This window comes from Pholcus phalangioides, unplaced genomic scaffold, assembly GCF_987345545.1.
Source record: "Pholcus phalangioides strain wild (caught in Gottingen) unplaced genomic scaffold, Ppha-v1.0 ptg000015l_1, whole genome shotgun sequence".
Taxonomy (NCBI): Eukaryota; Metazoa; Arthropoda; class Arachnida; order Araneae; family Pholcidae; genus Pholcus; species Pholcus phalangioides.
This window is the reverse complement of record NW_028301608.1, coordinates 32,610,173-32,631,905: the sequence shown is the minus strand read 5'-3', so window position 1 is coordinate 32,631,905 and position 21,733 is coordinate 32,610,173. Positions and strand designations below refer to the sequence as shown.

At 39.2% G+C, this 21,733-nt stretch overlaps 1 protein-coding gene across 2 annotated transcripts; it reads left to right on the top strand.

Moving 5' to 3' along the window:
• The first annotated feature begins 949 nt into the window (after positions 1 to 949).
• Positions 950 to 20,494, top strand: LOC149075839 (acyl-coenzyme A diphosphatase NUDT19-like). 2 transcript variants are annotated; one of them, XM_089243356.1, is made up of 4 exons: positions 950 to 1,251; positions 15,706 to 16,460; positions 18,863 to 19,070; positions 20,178 to 20,494. In XM_089243356.1, exons 1-4 carry the CDS (start codon positions 1,074 to 1,076, stop codon positions 20,390 to 20,392), a joined length of 1,356 nt encoding a protein of 451 aa, XP_089099482.1. In that variant the 5' UTR covers positions 950 to 1,073; the 3' UTR covers positions 20,393 to 20,494. The 2 variants fall into 2 exon arrangements, with proteins under 2 accessions (XP_089099482.1, XP_089099484.1); XM_089243358.1 differs by lacking the exon at positions 950 to 1,251 and adding an exon at positions 13,046 to 13,428.
• Positions 20,495 to 21,733: the final 1,239 nt, after the last annotated feature.

Genomic DNA, 21,733 nt, shown 5'->3' with positions numbered 1-21,733 from the left:
AGAACGAGGGGGGAAAGGAAAACATGTTATCACGAGAAGAAAACTTACAATGGTATTTGGGCTCTGGATTGCAAAAATAGGAGCGTTTCAAGAACCCAAGATATTTCGGGATTGCCAAACTATAGCGCATCAAGTTAGACGAGATGTCTCGGGATTGCCGCTGTGAGGGTTAAGAACCGCTGCATTAGACCAAGTTTCGATCAGATGTTACGCTGTGTTCAATTGGTTAATCTGATACATATCTTTTTGAATGGAATCAGATTAACATTCACCTTTTAATATTGGTTCCAAAAATATTAACGTTAAAATAATTGGAAAATCCAGTCGAATTAATCTAATAGGGGAATGTGGCAGATGATCTTATCGGCCATTGGCTTTTCTTCTCCCTCCTTTGATTATCAAAAGGATTAAATTGCTCAGCAATGTGTATAATTCTTCATAATGGAGAGAGCTTGTGATTCTGATCGCGTTTGTCGATGTATCCTATCCTATATCTTCGGCCCTTAGTAGCCCAGAAAAGCTAGACTTTCTCCATTGATACGATTCTAACCTCGATCAGATTGATATAAGATACCCATGGATATGACTTCCTAATACACTTCAGGCGTGACCTTGAAAAAAAAAAAGTATTTCCTTTTGCCAGATATGTTAATTTCATCATTGGACCAAAACTTGAAGAGAAAGTATATACGTATATTGCGTGAGTGAAAACACTTATTATTCTTGGCAAGAAATTGAACAAGATGAAGCCAATGTTACTCATTGTTTGTTCAACTGTCTTTACGAAGGTTTTTTTCTTTGTATTCTTTTGTAATAACATCAATAAGAGCCGTAATATCGGTGCAAATAATGGAATTTCCCAACTTCAGACACGAATCTGCAAATAAGCTGTATGTATAAGAGAAGCTCGACCTCCCTCTTTTTCCTTTCTCTATCTCTCTCTCATCTACTTTTGCTGCGGCTGCTGACACACAAGCATCACTGCTCTGTCTTGTGGCTTAATTCTCGCTTGTGACCCAGTCTTATTACGTGATCCTTTGGCAACCGGCCTTGACCAGCTGGTGGTGGAATCCATGAGTGTGTGTCTTATAGTGGAAGAAGAAGAAGAGAAGAAAAAAAAAATCCTTTTTCTGCGGCAAAAAACTGAAAGTTGCTATAACATCTTACGGTCAGATTTTTTCCTCTTCATTCACTTGAAAGTCGTAGTTCGGCAAGTTGTTCCGACAACAGAAGCAGGTGACCGTCAAGCAGGTATGTTACTATTTAATGATATACTATAGATCGGGGTTTTGATAAAGAATAACTTCAGTGAAATACAGTTGCGTCGGGCTGAAAATTCACAACGTTGGACATTCGTTTCTTTGGAAACTTGAAAATTTTCTGAATTAACTTTTTTTTGAGGGAATATATGATCTACATTGAATCACCATTTCCGAAGTACTCATGAAATCGCGTGAATTAAATCATTCGTTTTACGCTGGTTAAAATGCATTAATGAAAAGGAAATGAAATTTCACAAATGTTAACTCAACATTTGAAGCACTCATTTATAAATGTTTCTACTGCTGAATGAACAAAATAAATTATATGTTAGATCACACAAGCAGAAAATCACGTGATGAATATTTCAGCCCATAATTTATAATGTCTTTTTTTTATAAGCTTTTGTATTATTTTTACTTTTTTTGACAATTAGCTATGCAGATTTACTTTTCTAAAATTCCTTATCTATCTTCTTCCAAAAATCAGAATTTCTCAACATTTTTACCTTAACGCAGGGGTGTCAGACTCAATTGGACCTTGGGCCATTTGCTTCAAAATTATATCTCAAGTGGACCGTCAATTATTAAAAATTAATCATCAAAAATTATTAACTAATTACAATAATTTGATAAATTGTAAATAAAAATTTATTAATTAGCAATTAAATATTAATTATAAGCATTCGAAAAAATGTTCAATTGGAATCGAAGGAAAGTGAAAGGATCGTTATAAATAAACCATAAAATTTATTTTACCTACTTGCCAAAAGCTATTGAAAATACAATAGGTTCTCGCTAATCTCCGGCGTATATCACACAAGGGTGTGCCGGATTATCGAAATCACCGGATTACTAGAAGTCAATTGAAAAACCCTGTTTAAATAATATACAGTGGATATCCAACTTATAACGCTTTTCGAAAAACCGTCATGAAAAACGTTGTAAGCGGGAAAACGCTTTAAACGGGAAATCTTCAGGAGAATTACTTAGTGAAGAAGCCACGAAAAATAAGTCGTACTAACCGGGGAAAACGTTATAAGTGGGATGTTATAAACGGGATCGACTGTAAACTTCTGCGCAGAGACATGCTCGAAGAAAACCCGCCTAAAAACGCCATTTTACTGGATGGGGCGGATTACCACTAGTCTATTAGAATATTCCATTCTAAATGGCTTTTGAATTAGCAAATTCAATTTACACATGTACTTGCCGGTGCATGGAAAAATATGCGTTATTAGCCTGTCTTTACCTTGAAGTTGGATATGTAAGTCATTCAAATGTCCTGCAATATCAATTATGAATACTAAATATAGCACCCATGACTTATCATTAATAAATGAAACATCTTCCATTTCTATGAACTATTTTACCTCGTTTAACAGTAAAAACAAAACAATAATAAAATAAAAACAATTTCACAACCAAGAAAGTTACAAGACAACCAACGAACTTCAATGTGATAAGGTAGCCCCTCGAAATTGCTGTCCAATTCTTGGAAAACTTGCGGGAATAAGAACTACTTGGGGGCCTCTGGACCGGATGAAGTTCAAAGTGATCGTCACAGAGTTTAGATGTTGCTCTCTTATTATACTTATACTTATTATACTTATTTCCAACTCTTTCCATCAAAGGACCTGCTGATAAATGTCGCAATGGAAAGATTGGAGTTTAAGAGTGTCTGAATACGTTTCCTTGAGTTTCGGCTCTAAGTCTTTAAATCTCGTAAATCAAAAATTTACATTTTTTTTGTCAGTCATTACTGGTGTATCGCTCTTTCTCAATTCCACGAATTTGTTCGTAGGAGCTTGATATTTTTGAAAAGCAAATATACTATTGAAAAGCAATGTACATTTGTACGTTACTTCCAATTTCTCACGCAAACTATCAAGCTATTCTTTCAACTCCAATATGTCTCGATACAAAAATATCATGAGGAAAATGCTCACGTATTTAAGACAGACAGTTTCTGCAGCATTTATCATCCATTCGTTAACCAAGGAAACATTGCTGAAAGGCTTGGAATGTTTCGAGAACATGTAACTTATTTCATATATGCAGAGGCCGTTTTTTATAAGGTAAAGTCTTCACACTTTTTAATAACAAAAAGATCTTGTTGTGACGTCGTGGGCAGCCACTAGTTCCTTTGGGAGCCGCATGCGACCCGCGGGCAACGAGTTTAACACCCTTGCCATAACGAATAAGCGTAAAGGAAACATTGAGGATAGGGGGCATTTCACTTCAAATCCAATACGACATTTCCGTAAGTATGGTGGCAAATCTCGGAGCGGCTCGGACTCATTGGCCAGATACAAGTTTACGCCTATACCCGAAGACAGTGGTTCTCAAACTTTTTCCTCCCACTACCATCTTTGTCAGCTGTCTGCGGAGCAGGCAGACCCTCAACATGATAATTACATAACATGAAGATTCAAACATTTACCATCTTAGAACTTACTAGTGAACGATAATAAATCTACACCCCCGATCGCAACACCATGGCTTGAATTCATTTTGAGCGGGAATTACAAGAAAATTCGAATGGCCCAATCGGATAGCACTATTCCGCAAAGGTCCAATCAGGACGCTGCATTAGTATCTCACGCAGGCTCACAGCTTCATTCTGACCACGACGTTTGAAGTGAACAGACGTACTTCTTCCGCTGAGCAACCGAGCGTGAAGATTTGGTATTCAACCCAAATGGGAAACTCGGTCAGCGAAACTAGTGTTTAAATGTTTCCTCTGAAGACGGCACCCATTGGTGTTGAAATGCATTAGGACTTTTATTAGTGTCTTCCAAATATTTACCATCTTTACTTCCAAATATGGAACACCGATGGCAGCACCGGAAAGAACACGAAACAAACACAACTCTGACGACACAAATACGTCAAGGCACATGCACTCACACAACAAGTTCTTGCATGTACTGATTCGTTAGAAATTTCGCGGAGAAATGCGTACGAGGTGCATGTAGGCTACAGTATATCTACGGAATGTACGGAGTATTAGTAGTAGTAGTAGCAGCAGCTGCAACTACTTTGGCCATGCCATCGTTTATCCGCGGCTGCCCAGAATAGTCTGGAAGTGCTTTGAAAGAATTATTTCAATGCAGAAAACGGGCACACACATCAATGCATTAACTCTTCACGACACCCCTGCAGAGGTTGACGACACCCATAGGAGATGCGATGCACACTTTGAGAACCAATGCCTTGTAGGTCCTTTCAGATAAAATCTAAGGCCCAGAGAACCCCCTACGCCGAACGAGGTCTATTGAACGTTAATATATAACTATTTGCCACTGGTATTCATTGCTAATTCTCAAGGACAGGATCCTCAGAAGTATTTTAGACCTGTGGTCGTTCTATGCGGACTAGTTTGATTTGTCGATAAATTCTAGGGTGCTTGGCTTCATACTACAAAACACTACAGAAAAATTTGGTTTGTGCATCAATTCTAGGGGAGACTCGGCCCCGTTTTTCTACACAAAAAAAAAATCAAGTTTGAGCGCTTACGATGCCAAAAATAGAGGAACATTTAGTGTAGGCATCTTCAACCCGTTGCTCGCGAGAACCACGGTGCTCCCTGAAGCATCCAGATTGCTTGATGCTCGTATCTGATTTCGTGCTCGTGAGCACTTCATCAACGTTCCAATTGAGCACCTTGTACTAATTGCATTCAAGAGCTGAAATCATCCTGATTGCATGCATTCGTATGTCAGACCCGCCGTAAGGTGTTCTTTTAATGATGGGTGCGGGGCAGTTCTCGCGACTAGAAAAAGGTTGAAGACCTCTGATTTAGTGGACGAGAAACGCTGCTCTTGAGAAACGTTCATGTTCTGAGAAACGTTCGTGTTCAATATTATTCTGAAGTTTGTTTCGATCCCCCTATCATTTCAGATGAACGAGACTCGACTGACTTTTTTCGCCCCTAATTCATGAAAGCCGTAATTGTTTCAAAATAAAAAAAAATACAGTTGACTTTGCTTATTAAAATCATGGATAATGTTATCATTCGGGTATTGCATAGGCGGAGATAGACTTCGAAATCTGGAGGGCGCACGGTCATTATTGCTGGGGGGCACGATGATGATGATGTCAATTCATATATACATTAGATCACTCGACTCCAGCTTAGACGCTGCCCCGACCCCACATATCCGCCCATGGGAGTATTCCTATCACTTTTGTGAAGAACGGAACAGACCAATATTATAACGTGAGAAAAAATTCAATTATAAGTTATCAGGACTTGCGGATAATGTTTTTTTTTTTTTTCCGTCAAAAGTTTTTTTTCCGCATTCTGAAGCTAAGGTTGGACCAAACATTCCCCCCCCCCCGTAAGTTATTGTTATCACACTGCAAGACTATATGGGAAAGGCTCGAAGACGTTCTCCTTCACCCCCCGCCCTTATTGACAAGCATTTTCGTACTTAATGTCGTAATCGGTCCGTAGTATTCACTGCGATCCATGTACGTGTAGCCTTCCGATAGTGAAGGCGAATGTATGACAAAGAAAGCCTTTTCCGTTCGATTCTTGATCAGTTTCTTTCAGTTGTCCATTTAGAAATTTCTTTTTCGGATAGACTTTTTCAAGAAGGGGTGTGTGTACGCGCGCGTGGTACCGTACATTATAGAAGTGTCGTGATTCGTAATGCACATCAGACAACGAAACATATTTTTTGGATTTTATGCCGTGAGGTGAACTCAAAAAGAAAATTTATCTGGTCTCCGCCTGATATTGAACCCAGGTCCTGTTGCGAAACCGGGCAACTGCGCTGCCATATACACCACTGAAGACACGACACTACTTTCCTTATTTTACGTACTGTGGCGTATATATATTTTAGGCTGAGGAAGAAAAGCTGTCGATTTCACACATTAGACAGGTTCATTCTAATGCCTCACAATGACTGAATAAAAAATACTGCATTTTAGCTTAAGGGCAAAAAATGCTCCGTTTTATAATAAAATGTAAAAAAAAATGGAATGATTTTAACATTTTGCAACCAATTATGTATAAAGAAAACAGCTGTCCCGTTTTAACAGTTTCCTCTTCACCATACAATCCGTTCGACCAAACGGGATATATGGTTAAAGTACTTGCAAACGGGACTTTTTCGGATATATTTATCATTCGGTTATCAGAAACCCTGAGTGCTTATGTGATCGCATTAAGCGATGTGAACAGTAATATATTATACTAGCTATAATACCCGGCGCTGCCGGGTTTTCTTCAATGAGGCTTTTTTGGATCACGTGATATCTCCCTCTCTTTTTCTTGAGGGACATACAAACCGTGTCCAAGTTAACCAATATGGCGACTTCCTGCGTGATTCATGAAATAAACAAATATAGATTTACACAGAAACGTAGAAATGAATATACATTTTTCTTTTTTTAAGGGGAGCTAGGTATTTCGATTCCCCCCCTCCCCCGAACTTCAAGTTATCCATCTGTCTGTTCCAGCTTCCAAAAATCCTTAGTTAAAGCTGTGGAATTTTTTCGATGCACTTTTCACGGGCTCATAACTAATTTTAAAATATCCTAACCCACATGAATTTATGCAAATAAATATCAAAAGAGACAATATGGAGACATTAATTTTCATACTTGAGAAGATATAAATGAAATCAATGATATTGCTCGAATATCCAACTCAAAAGTATAGGTTTGGCTAATTACTTCATATTTAATCTCCTGGGCTTCGTATATCTCTAAGCGAACTGAATATTTCAAAAAAAAAAATCGAAAATTCAATACAATTTTTAAAATTATTGACATGACAGAAAACATCACCAAATTTTCGCATTTCTACAGTAAAATCGACAATTTTAGCACTGATTTCTATGAGGATCACCCTTTTCCTGACTCTCAAAGCGATGCTGATGATGATTATGACGTCTATTCAAAAAGCCTCATTACTGAGAGTATATTGAAAATTTGGCAAACCATTATAAAGGCATAAACTATTATACATATACTAACAGGATTAAAGAAGTGACAAACCGTTGTAAAGGCATATACACGTCTGAAACGCATTGCTAGGGAACCAAAGTAAACGTTCGGAAAGTGATTGTTGAGGCCCAAAAACCATTGTTGCCGGACAGTTTTTTGCCCATTTGGGGCATCTGCCCTGCTCTGACGAAATTGTAAAGTAGCCTATCGTTCAAGTCGGGTCCCATTTGGTATATATGCAAAATTTGGCGACGATCGATCTAAAATTGTAGATTTGTATAGAGAACATACACACACACAGAAAATCAATTTTATATATATAGATTTAGCTACTAGCTTACAAACATCCCGAAAACTAAAATGCGATACAAAAAAAAATTCATAAAAGCCTATAAAAATATCGTTTTTCTTTTCTTCGGAACTTGTCTATTTAATTCTTAGGCTGCACGATACATTTTTGTTTTTAAATACTTCTGACACCATTTCGTATTTTTCTGCACACGAAAGTATTAGACGAAGGTTATTTCTGATTTTTTGACCTCATTCTCAATATTTCACCACATTTCGTCATGATGCCTGATATTGAAAAATAAAAATTCGTCACAGTGCTTTCGGTCCGTGAGTAATGCAAAATCTTTAAAAAAAAAGTTTTTTCATTTATTTTTGTCCCATTAAAAAATTTCAGTAGCGAAGAAAAAAAAGAAAGTTAAAGAAGTGATTACGAAACTGAAAATGCAATATTACGCCAACAGATGGCAATAGTTTTCTTGTGGTTTAGAAAAGCTTCTTATGTGGGAATCTTTTTATTGTCATTATTATTTTTTTGTTAAAAACAATATTTCGAAAAAGTTTTTCTTTTTTTTTGCAAAAAAACAAAAATTACGTGTTTAAATCTAAAACTATACGTGTGACTTTTTTTAAAGATTTTTTTAGTACATGTTTTGGGATTATTAGTGCATGCTTTTCGGTGCTGTTAGTGCGTATTTTGGCATTTTCAGTCGTATTTTCATATATTTAGAGCACATTTCGCCACTTTTTTAGTGCATATGTTACTGCTGAAGCCCGAAATTGGCCAGTTTCGTAAAAAACAATATTTCGAAAGAACAGACAGATTTATTCTAACACCTCACAGTGATCAAGAAAAAAATGCAGCATTTTAGCTTAAAGGCAAAAAAAAGTCCGCTTACAAAAGATATTATTCGGGATCATCGTCAATTCGGCGTATTTTTTAGTGATAATTATGTCCACGTTAGTTATAGCAACAAATCAAACCGCAGTCACATTGCGGTAAGCATTTTTTTTTTCTCGAAAATTCGGCAGAAAATACTATAATATATGTTTACATAATTGTTTTACATTTTTTTTTCCTCAAATTTCACTTTTTTTCTCTCGTCACATGGGGCTATTCCAATACAACTTCTATACATGGACATGCATCACACGTTGGCAATTAAAGAAAATGGATTTGGCTCCTATCGGACAGTTTTACGTCGGCACATCGAGCTTTCACCAGGGATCTCCGGCCACTTCGTGAAATGGCCGACCAAAGTCCGAATCTTTTCTGCAACTCGGACTTCGGACCAAGTCTGGGCAATTTGCGAAATTGCCATACTTTGAGCATTGGCAGTAACACATACATTACCTTCAACTGAAAGCAATCTTTCACCCGCAGGCAAAAAAATTATTTCGAAAATTTCTTACCTGAAAATTATCTCCTTTATTATCTAATAGTCAGCGAAATTCAAAATTTGTTATCCGATTTAAAAAAATATATAAATTATAATCCTATGGGAAGTATTAAATTCTAAATATGCTCTAGAGAAACTTTCTTGTTTTGAGGAACATAGCCGATAGAAGGAAACAATAAAAATTTACTTGTCGCTGATGACTAGAGTTCAGATTATATGCAAATGCATACGTACATATGCATTTACACATATTTTGGTCTTTTTTTAGTATCAATGCATTAAGTTCATAAAATTTGAGAATTTTCATAATAGATGCATATTTATACATTTTTATTGAAGCCCACGATCATTTTATAACTTTTCAGATTAATACTGCTTATAATACAGTATAACCCCACTTAACGGACATCCCCTCAAATGCGGTCACCTCTCTTTTACGGCCAAATAATTCTCCATGCATAATAAAAGTATGTTTCGCAAAAACCCGATTGACAGTCACCCCTGTCATACGGACAATTTTTTTTTTACCGGTATCCGCGTTTCACTCATTTTCACACACTTTCACCACTCACCGTCAAAATTCCTATTAAACAAGAACGCAAGTTGCCTCTAAGCAGGACAGATGCTGTTTTTACCAAGGCCCAGCCAGCTTGCTGCAGGATGGTGTGTAAAATACAGTCCGAAAAGCAACTTCTGAAAGAAGAAAACCGCGACATCCATTTTGAGAATACCATTGTTTGCTCGCCAACAGATGAAGCCGTATACCGAAGTGGAAGGAAGAACAGTGCCATCTTAATGCATGGACAGCCCGGAGATCTACAAGTGCGGAAACGGCTTCATGAAAAGGGGATCTGGTTAAATATTTGGCAGCGAGTATGCAGATTAGGTAGCAGGTATTTCTAGCCTGGTAAGGGGTTCTTTGTCCGAGGGGTCTCTGATGCCCTTAGGAGAGAGGAGTATTGCCTCTTTCATTATTAGTCTTTCATGAATATAGATAATAGTTGTCAAACGATCTTAAAGAGTCTATTTATGTCGCTGCAGTGGCACCCGTGACCCCCCCCCCCACAGACTGGAACGGGGCCTCTAGGTTGGGATCTTTGACGGTCCGACGGTCACCAAGCCAGTCTTTTCACGAGCCCTTTCGTAGTGAATTAATAGCAAAAAAATGCAAGAAATGATGGCAATTGTCCTGGATACCAAGGCTAGAGCCGTGTCAGCATCTCACCTGAGGGGGGGGGGTGGCATGGTTGCAAAATCAATTGTAAAAAGTGGAAAAGTGACGTTGTCAAGAGTGCGCACGCAGGCGTCCTTGGTGAAAAAGCAGTATAAGCTTGAAGATTAAAGAAGTATAAGCTTGACGCCAAGAAGTGCTGAGTCTTCTGTAACGCTCACCTGTTTTTTTTTTTCTCCTTTCCTCCACCGCACAGCCATAATGCACGTTTTAAATCGAAGTAATCCGAAATGCACATTATAAATCGAAATAATCCACACAGAATTGAATGGGCGGTAAACTCATAATACCGAATTTTAAAAAAAAAATGTCACGAAAATACGAAATTAAAATCACCAGAAATATGAATTCCGCGGGGTGTCCAGTTACTAGGCCTCGGCCCAACAAAAGCTGTTTAAAACCGTCAAGAATTAAAAAAAAATCGGTGCTGAAACACGACTGTGAGCAGAATATCCTGCAACATCGTGGTTGTTGCAGGATATTCAAATGACACGTAATTCAACATTGTATTAGCGCAGAAAACGTTTCGTCCAATCGCTAACATAGGTGCATGCGAATATGCAAATAAGACGTAAGAGGGAACGTAGTAAAATTCTTACAGCTATAACCATAGACACGCAAAAAGTTTCCGACTACTTTATTAGTAGCCACACCTTTCTTTCAAACCGAGCACAACTCAGGTCTATGGGCGATTTACTACCTAGTGAGTTGTGCCGGAAGGGTAACTGTGTGTGTGCCTAACAGCCTGAGTGCGTATGTAGTGTTGTGTTTTTTTTTCAGTGCTGCCATCTATGCTGCAGAAGTGAAGTGAGTGATGTGTTATGATTGAATTATATTTGTAGGTCTGTTGCTCTCTGTGGCGAGACTTTTTAAGAGGGAGATCGGCCTTAAAGTTGGGAACCACAGAAACCCGAATTCAGCCGACCACCAATATGGGGTTCGAACCCGGGACCTCGCGACGCGAATCCGTCACTATGACCGCTTAACCACCACAGCGGATATAACCACACCTGTAGGCCGAACTTCGTTCGGGTTCGGACGTCGCTTCGCTCCTCCGGCCGTTAAAGGAAGCCCCTGTCTCCGGACTGAAAATATCAACTCTGTTTTCACCACAACCGGAAACATGGCAATATTATTTCACTAAGCAGGATTAAAGCCCTAGTAGACACAGAAGGCAGTATAATCCAGTTGAAGCAGGCAAGCACAGCGAAAATAAACGTTTCCGAGATGCCACAGTCGGCAACTTCCTGAAGGGCGTCTAAAGCCGGGTTTTCCTAGAAGCAGGTTTCTACAGCGCGTGCAGCGTGAAAACGCTGATTGGTCGAAAAAACCTGAATTTCAGGTTTTTAACTAGTTCCCCTCCTTCACGCTGCATACGGTGCAAAAACTCTACTCCTAAGAAAACCCGGCTTAAACTGCATACCACCTTTACATGCACTATTTTGGTCGATGAGATATGGTCAAAAGGAAATCCAGCCGCCGATAACTGCATGGTCGGAAATTTATGTCATAAGGAAAAAGAGAAAAAACTACGATAGTTGTCATTTCATACAAGGATGACATCACTCTCCGCTACCATACGAATAAGGCGACCTATTCTATAGTCCGTTTCAGGTTAACTTTGCAGTGCAGAGAAAGGTAGAGAGTGTATTCCTTCGCCGCAAAATATAGTTCCCATATATCGGAGGCTTACGATGATCATTTATGCAGAATATTTCAATTTTTTGAATGATTGAAAATGAATACTGAAAAAATAGTGTTCTGAATCGATCTTTATTCGTTTAAGAATTTTAAAATAGAAAAAAAAATGATCACCATTATGCATAAAAAAAAGATTTTTCTCAGTGAGATTGGCGAGAATCAGCTATACCTTACTGCGACTGCGCATCGATACATTGGTTGAACGGCTTTCGTTGTCATAGCAACGTGTGATGCGGTTCCCTCGTAGCTTCCCTTTCACTGCAAAGTTAACCTGAAACGAACTATAGTGGCTATACATATAACAACTGGCTGTTGCGAAGATATATTTTGGAAAGTTAGAAAATTCAACTGCCCCGGCGGGGAATCGAAACCACGTCCTTTCACTTTCCTGGTGAACGCACTAGACTACAGAGGCACCAAATCTCTCAATCTTTCCTTGGAGCTTGTGTACACTGAAAGCACAGCTCAGTGACTGAAAGGGACCGTACATGGACGGCCGGACTAGACTCAGGCCAAGCTCACAGCTGCTGACGTTGCCACCAGATGGCGATTTATACAAGGATGACGTCACTCTCCGCTACCATGCGAAGGTTCTTTATTAACTGGCTGTTGCGAAGATATATCTTGGAAAGAGAAAAAATTCAACTGCCCCTAAATTGGGCAGAACCTTGGGTTGAAGAACTTTCGTATGGTAGCGGAGAGTGACGTCATCCTTGTATGAAATGACAACTATCGTAGTTTTTTTTCTGTTTCCTTGCGACATAAATTCCCGACCATGCAGTTATCTCGGCGGCTGAATTTCCTTCTGACCATATCTGATCGACCAAAATAGTGCATGTGGGTGGTATGCAGTTTAAGCCGGGTTTTCTTAGGGTAGAATTTTTGCGCCGTGTGCAGTGTGAAGGAGGGGATTGGTTAAAAACCTGAAATTCGGGTTTTTTCGACCAATCAGGAAAGTGAAAGGAGGTGGGTTCGATTCCCCGCAGAAATTGAATTTTCTCTCTTTCCAAAATATATCTCCGCAACAGCCAGTTGTGTTAAAGAACTTTCGTATGGTAAGACGACTTCATATGCGTATATCATGTATTAAGGAGTTCTACGTATGGTAGCGGAGAGAGACGTCATCATTGTATAAGTCGCCATCTGGTGGCAACGTCAGCAGTTGTGAGCTTGGCCTGAGTCTGGTCCGGCCGTCCATGTACGGTCCCTTTCAGTGTACACGAGCTCCAAGGAAAGATTGAGAGATTCGGTGCCTCTGTAGTCTAGTGTGTTCACCCGGAGTATGAAAGGACGTGGGTTCGATTCCCCGCAGGGACAGTTGAATTTTCTCTCTTTCCAAAATATATCTTCTCAACAGCCAGTTGTTAAAGTACCTTCGAGTTGTCATTTCTTTCGTGGCAACACGCGTGAGCTGCATCAAAACGTAAACAAAATCCGCGCTCGTGACCACCAGAAATGAGCTCGATTCGTGAAATAACGCGGATACTTCGTTCATCCGGTCATAATATTCATAATTTGCGAAGCCGTAATATCCTTGAGTCTCCAAAGATCATTCAAAATTGTCCGATTCCCAGTCGGATGGCTTCGGGCAAGTGTCCATTTGTTTGATTCCTCAAAGAAATGTATTTGATTTAAACACAGATCTTTATAAAAATGTTTAACAAAAGAGAATACGAATTTTTATTATAAATGTGTGCTTACTTTAATGTGTTATCACCGTGTTCATAAAATCGAAATGTCGTGTAGGGAATATCTTTCGGGGGGGGGAAGGGAATTAAAAGAAATGATAGAAATTTTTCTATCTTATAGTTTCAAGGGTCAAACAATTTTTTTTTTTAATCGCGAGCACCGTTTGTACCTGACATCAAAAGAAAGAGCACCTACATGATTGCTCTAAACTTATACTAGGGGTTCTGGACCTGTGAGTCACAACACAGCTTCCGAGAAAGGCCTTATGAAGCCACTTACAGATGAGAGTCTTTGAGCTACGGGTCATGACTCAAACTTGAATCTTAGGGGCGTCCGTGATGGGTCATACGAATCCACTTACACCCAAGAGTTTTTGAGCCGTGAGTCACGACCACACTTAATCACAGAGGTTTCCAAAACAGGGTAATTTAAATTCACTAGCAGCCAGCTGTGGGTCACAGCCCAAATGTAATTCGCAAGGGCTTTCGAGATGGTTCTTATTAATCCACTTACGGCCAGGTGTTTTTGGACTATGGGGCATGACCCAAACTCGATTTGAAGGTGTTTCTGAGGTGGGTTGTACACTTACGTTGAGGTGCTCCTGAGTTAAGGGTCATGGCCCAAACTTGATTCTTAGGGAAGGAGCCTTCCGAAAAGGGTCTTATGAATTCACTTAAAGCCAAAGGTTTTTGAGTTGAGGGTCACGCCACAAATGTGATTATCAGGGGCTTTCGAGATGGGTCGTACAAATCCACTTGTAGCCAGGAATTCTTGAGCTATGGTCACAGCTCAGACTTAATACACACAAGCTTCTGATATGGGTCGTATAAATCCACTTACAGCCAATAGTTTTTGAGCTATGGGTCCTAACCCAAACTTGATCCACAGGAGCTTCCAAAATAGGTTGTACAAATCCTCTTACAGCCAAGGATTTTTGAGCTACTACTACTGCTAAACCACACATGGCACCTCATCCATATTCCTCTTCAGAACTTCTAATAAATTGTTACATGTTAGAATGTGGGTGTGTGTGTTCTGGCCCTAACGTCAAGTTTGTTATAAGTAGTGCTGCCATCACTTTTTCGAACTATGACTGGAATGCGATGATTGAATAATTATATCATTATAGGCCTGTTGCTCTCTGCATAGACTTTTTAATGGGGGAGATTTGCCCACATTTGCACCTTGAAGTTGAGAACCACAGAAAACAAATGTCAGCCGACTACAACTGTGGAAACAGTGGGATTTGAGCCCGGGTGTCAGGGCTGTCTTAAGAGTGCCATGGGCCCTCAGGCCAAATGATTTTCTGAGGCTCTACTGGGCCAATTTACATGCATACCCCTCAAAAATTTTGATTGTATCTCACTTTTGTGAGGCCTTTTCTTTTTGAGGTCCCTGGGCCAGCATTTGAATTCACTAGAAAAAGGAGCCAGGTGCTCTTGATCTATGGGTCCAACCCAAACTTGATTCACAGGAGCTTCCACGATGGGCTGTACAAATCCACTTTCGGCCAAGGATTCAAGTGGGGAGGGAGCATAAATTTGAAAGAAGATAGGCAGGGGCTGTGTGTGCATAATGGGCACCTGGAAGAAATCATTTTTCTTAGGCCCTTACGTAGGTATAAATGTCTGCCTACCAGTTTACATTCTTATTCTAGAAAATTTCAACCAAATCTTATTTTTACGAGGCTCCCCCCCCCCCCCCCCCGCGAAGCTCAAAGTAGAACAAAGTCGGGGAAATACTGGAGGGTGCAAAGAAATTCAGAAAAAGCCAGTGACACCTAAATTAAGCATGATAAAATGTGTAACACACCTGATGCGACCTTCTCGTCCATCTTCGGGCAATGGCTGAAATCGCTGATTGACGATAGAGCCTATGCCTTGTTGGGTTCAAAATTAAAAGGTTGTCACCTTTAACATAGGCTGGATCTGGTTTCTGCGTGGGCGAGTGGGGTGTTTGCCAAAAATTTTAACAATATAAGTCTGTATTCACTGACTAACCAAACATCTATGACTGTAATCATAGAGGCCCTCCCAAAAACCTGCTTTTCCCTGGGTCCCCTCATGTCAAAGTTAAGCCCTGAACGTATGGGAAGCTTTTATTCAAAGCTTAGTTATCACGTATTTCCTGTATAATGTAATGAAATATAATAAAAAAATCTATTTCTTTTTTCCAGATACCATGGACAGGCCTCCATGGAGAGAAGCTGCAAGCTTGATTATATCAGCTCGTCTATCCATGCACGATATAGTTGCTAAAGGCAAAAACCTCTCAGAGGTCATGGACTCTGCAAAATGGAACTACGAAAACAAACCCTCCAGTAGCGACTACAAGATATTGATGGTGAAACGAAGCCAGTTGAGCTCGTTCATGGCCAATGCTTATGTATTTCCTGGTGGACTCGTCGAACCTGCTGATTATTCGCCAAACTGGTGGGAAGTGTACGAACGGCTTGGTATCTTGAGAAGCGAACTGATGCAGTTTTCAGAATCCATCACCGGTCCAAGACCCCCCGTAATCAGCGATCCGATCACTCTTAAATCGAAGAATATATTTTTCGAAGGTGAACCGTTGCCGTCTAATATTGCATTGCGAATAACCGCTCTCAGAGAAACATTCGAAGAGACCGGTATACTGTTGTTGACTAATCCAGCTCTTGAAACGACTCCGGAAGCAACGACATACACTCTGTTATCTAAGCAAGTTGATATCAAAAATTGGCAAGACAAAGTTCATAAAGACCCTTATCAATTCATCAATCTCTGCATCGAGTGTGGTATGTGTCCTGATATTTGGTCTTTATACGAATGGTCTGACTGGTTGACGCCAACTTCGGTTGGGCACAGGCGATATGACACAATATTCTATTTATGTTGCCTGCCCAGGAAACCAGATGTTTTGCTTGATCAGGGTGAAGTCACTGTCGTGAAGGTACAAACAACTCTATTTTATTCCTCTGAAACAAAGAGACATTACTTGCATTATTCAAATCTTACAAAATAGGCTATTCTAACCATTTTAGCATTTGTTATGGTGAAAAAGAATGAATATATTTCTCAATTCCCCCCCCCCCCTTCGCATGGGTTCAAGATTAGGCGCATCTATATTATGAGAGCGTTGGAGGAAGGAATCCTGGGATCAGCAAATATGTGGGGAATATCAAAATTCAAAGTTTTCTTGTTTTTTGGCTGATATGACGAAGTTTTTTTCTTTTGACGTTTTGATGGGTAGCAAACCATTTCAAGAAATAAAATCATATGTATAACTGTGAGAAAAAGGCTATTATTTAATCCTTCTCCCTGCTTGAGTTGCACTTCTTCGTTGGGATCGAACCATTGAGCAAGATTTCCTCATTGGCTGAAGTTATTCCCAAGCACTCTGGGTAGTGCTTATAGGTGTTGATCTCATCATCTTTAAGGCATGAAGCCAAGCACTGTTGATCTTCATCCTCTCTTTCTTTCTGTTGAAGTAGTTCTTGTGCTCTTGAATTTTGATTGGTTCTTTAAATATATGTTGAAAATATCTTATGCTGCTAGATAGCACTTGATTGTTCGCAAAGAGAATTTTGTGATCCTTATTAAGAGCATGCTCCGGTACAGCTGGCTTGTCAACCTGACAGAGTCTACAGTTTTGTTTGTGCTTGGCTAATCTAGCCGATATTGTCGAAAGAAAAACTGTCTGTCATATCGGCCAAAAAAAAACCTGAAAACGTTGAATGTTACTTTACATGATGGCCACAAAAGCCTTGCGTGTTCCATGGAGACATGTTTACAGGAGGGGGCTGGGTTAGCTTTAGGTGTCTTCCTCTTAACCAGGTCATGGCCCGCTGAATAAGAAATTTTAGCAATTGGTCGAAAAAGACTTGGGCCATGCTAGGAGCTGTGATTGCATGTGCTATATGAACCTTGCGTGAAGTTTGCTTCTGTGTAATGCTTGTTATATTGCTGTCATCTTCCATCAATTATTCAAACTATGAGTGAAGTGTAAAGATTGAATAATTTTACCATTGTAGGCCCGTTGCTCTCTGTGGCGAGACTTTTTAACAGGGAAATTGGCTTGCATTCATCTCAAAGTTTGGAGTTGGGAACCATGTTTACCAACTTCAGTCTACCACTACTGTGGTGCCAGTGGGGTTCAAACCTAGTTCCTCACTATACGAGTCCTTCACTGTGACCACTCATCCATCATAGGTGGCTTGGTCTGGGTAAATATTCGAGAAAAAACATCAATCCTCAGGATTTGAAGAGTATAGAGTGATGGGCCATGTTCTGGTTAGGAGTAGGTTTTGAAGAACTAATATAGGTTTTATGAATGACTAAAACCACCACTGATCAAAATGGATGCAACCTTATTTTCTGACAAAAATATTCTGATGCTTGTTAATAAATAAAAAAATTTATTTTAATTTAATATTTAAAAAAATGCACTCAAAAATATTAACTACATCAGTTTAAGACCATTTCGATTTTTACAACAATTTTTCCAAAACTTTTTGAAAACTTTGCCTCCGGACACTTTCCTTGTGAGACGCAACTTTTGAAAGAGTCTCTGGTATTTCCATTACAAGAGATTTAGAGATTTTTAAGGATTCAAAACATTTCCTTCGAAAATACTTTTAAAGATCCCATATGCCCCCCTCAGGGAAAGACAATAAATATTTATTGATGTACATGATCCTCAAAGATGCAAGGGCCATCTTAAGAGCATCATGCCCCTCCTCCACCCGCGCCAAGTGGTTTTTTTTCTGAGGCTCTACCTGGTGAATTCTAGAAAATTTTATCCAGATCTCATTTTTGTGACGGGTAGGCCCATGTATTAAGGCAGCACTGTAAGGATGTGAATTCACATTCCTAGTGATTAAAAGTAGCTTCCAGAAGTATCTGTGACATCTGTGAACCTAGATTAGTGTTTCCTAAAGTGAGCAATGTCTTCTTCTTTGTGCCCCAAATGCGTTTTCATTGACTCATTCTTTCATTCTCATGCTCAAACGGGGCAGCCAATATATCTGCACCTTGAGCGTCAAGCAGCCAAGAATAACTTGCTTGAGATGCTTTGTGTTTTTGTAATTACTTTCTAGAATTAAGTTACCAACTCTGCACAATATTTTAACATATATTTAAAAGCGAATGACAAAGAATGTTTTAAACTGGCAAAATGAACAAAAATGCCAACATTAATCATCGTTCGACTTTGTAGTTTTTGGTTATGATACTTGTGGTTGTTAATCGCATTGAAACTGCCTCGCATCAATTTTGGAAATGTCCTGAAATGGTTTCATGATAATAAAGTGTTTTGATTTTTTTATTATTATTATTTTTTTTTTTTGTATACAGTGGAGCTCACCCGAGGATATGTTGGAATCGACTTCTGATAATTCAGTGTTTTTACCACCACCTCAAGTTTATGAACTCTCGAGACTGCTGCCTTTGAAATCATATCATGAGCTTCTCAACTTTGCTAGGAAAAGGGAACCACTGGGTTGTGAACGATGGTTGCCTATCATTGTCTCCACGAACGATGGAGCCATGTCACTTCTTCCTGGTAAGATAATTCAATATTATCTGGAAATGCATTCTAGCATTCTATATATCTAGCCTGTTTCATTCAGAAGGTTTTAAACATATGTATTCCAGGAAAAAATCCCCAAAGATTTTTACGCCCAGTTGACACTACAATGGAAGTGGTCATTTCGACCACAAAGCTACTTTGACATGGGATTACACCAAAATGGTTTTGCTCAGGTTCTTGAAGTTTCATGGCATTTCTCATCTGGTTAAAGCTCTTAAATTCCTAAAATATCAATGTTCTAGGTTTCTTAGTTTAGTGGGAAAATGAAGTTCTACCTATATAGTAAGACGGTAGCAGTCATTTTGACTGCTCTAGAAATATTTAACTACTAATGATTGTAAAGCTGCTGAAATGGGCAGTCTTCTTACATGAACATTAATATTAAGGAAACAGAGGTTTTATCATGATGTTTGTTTTTCTCCTGTACCTATTATGTCCATTCAAAGGTACTTTTTGAAGAACCTTGTCGCTTTACGTTATTTGATGCATTTAGCGGTTTTTATACCTCATGATGCTTTTACTACATTGAATTTGGTGGTACAATGTCATAATGAAAAGAAGCTAATCTTCATTTCTCATTGGTTTTACCGATGGACAGGGCTACAGCCTGTGGCTGAGATTATTCTTATCATTTTTTGTTTCTTCACACTATAAATTCACAATAGGGTAACCACGGGGGCCCCCCAAAGATCCCAGCCTAAGGACTCCGATTAATGCTGTGGATAGCCATTATTTTTCCAGATATCATGCTTTCGACTGAGCAAAAAAATAATTCTGTAATTGATAAGCAGAGAAAATCTATGGCGTAAATACCATGCACACACAAAATTGAAATCACAGAAATTGTTTCCTAGGAACCAGGCACTGCACCAATTTCCATTAAATTTATCTGTTTAGGTTTTTTCTGATAATGCAGACGAATGCAGCAGCTGCATGATTCAGGTAAATTTTTTTTATGCCAACAGTCTGCAAATCTCCAGTTGAAGGTCTCAAGTTTCTACTTCAATACAAAAATATGCAGCCTCTGTGAGATTCGTAATTTCGAATTCATTGGGACATTTCTTTCATTTTTTTCTATAGGCGATGATCTATATCCTCAAGATGCAGATGATTTCACAAAGATGACACACTTGGATTATAGCCTGGAAGAACTAAAGCTGAGATCAAAGAAATTAAATCGCATGGCAATAACTGGTCCAAGATGTGTCCTGCAGTGCAATATCACTCCTCAGTGTGGGCATCTGCAACCGTTTCAACACAGGTCTTTGCAGCCAGTTACAATGTCATACCTATAACAAACCTTGCGATATGTATCATTTATATAAATAATTTTATTTTTATGTGTGTAAATTATGTGTATAGTATGATTTGTGTGAATAAATATCCCTACAAATCTCTTTGTTATAATGTCTCAAAGGTCTTTCTTATTTTATTCGTCGTTTCATTTGGCCTTGCATTCGTCAGAGTGTCTCCTGGCGCCAGTTTATCTGTAATTTTTGAATGGGGAAAAACAGTAAACTTAGCAATGGGTTACCAGATATCCTTTATTTTTAAGTTTCAATCGTCCTCGTTGTACATTGTGGAAATGTCTCCCTTTTATTCTTATTTTCAGGTTTGCAGAATTTTTTTTATCAAAAAAATTGTATTATGAAACATATCTATTCATCAGAGTTTGCTTGGTTCCCCCCCCCCCCCCCCGAAGAAAAAAGGCAGGAAAAATTGGTTACAACAGTACTTTCGTAAAGATTGAGAGACCTATGGTTTCAAATACAATGGTGCCATCTGATGTGAACATAGGTAAATGAATCGTTACTGATGAGGTGGAGCAAGTGTGCATCTTCATTTTAGAGCTTACGAATCTAGTAATCCTATGTATATATATATAAGATTCCCCCCCCCCTCTGTGTAGTATTCGAAATGTTTGGTCAGTCACCCGAGAATATATTTGCTGTTTCAATTTTTAAGGTCCGTAAATTGTGGATGCCCCAGGGCCGTAACTAGGCTTCTGGGGCAACCGGGGCACTGCTCCGAGCCGGTTGGGGCACCCACAAAAGTTTACACTTGTTTTGCATAAAAGTAACCCTTTCAAGAGGCGCCCCAAGGATTCGCACTACCGCCGTGGGAAGCCCTGCATCATGGCCCCACATCCTGTAGTAGGGCCTCCAGACTGCGATCTTTGACGGGTACCTAAGCCAGACTTTTCATGGGCCCCTTTATAGCGAATTCATAGTATGGGAAAAAAAATATTATCATTGCCCTGTCAGCCTACCCCAAGTTGTCGCCTGACGTCAATAAAAACGTTTTTTGGAAGTCATGAAATGTCTCAAACATGACGAGATAAAATGGTCAATATGTCCATTTTGGAAACGTGAAAAATTACGTCAAAAATGCCCATTTGCAAATAGTTCGACTTTCAGAAAATAGATGGCGCTATTCGAAGAGACGGGAAGAAGAAAAAAAAGTGTATCCTTCTGGCGAGATCGGATTCGAATCAGTTCGATAATTGTCCCTATGAATCTCACGCCATGCCTCTACCGATCGCGCTATCGTAGTAGTAACCGTCGGGTGTTATTTAATGAAGATTTTAAAAATAAAGATTAGTTATATTACAATTGCCGTCCCAAGCTGTCGCCTGA

What these genes read in the sequence shown, in the direction of transcription:
- LOC149075839 (XM_089243356.1), top strand. Translation starts at nt 1,074, where the DNA reads ATGAGTGTGTGTCTTATAGTGGAAGAAGAAGAAGAGAAGAAAAAAAAA. An exon ending in GTGAAGTCACTGTCGTGAAG is followed by an intron (nt 16,461 to 18,862) that starts GTACAAACAACT and finishes TTTTGTATACAG; the next exon opens with TGGAGCTCACCCGAGGATAT. An exon ending in AGCCATGTCACTTCTTCCTG is followed by an intron (nt 19,071 to 20,177) that starts GTAAGATAATTC and finishes TTTTTTCTATAG; the next exon opens with GCGATGATCTATATCCTCAA.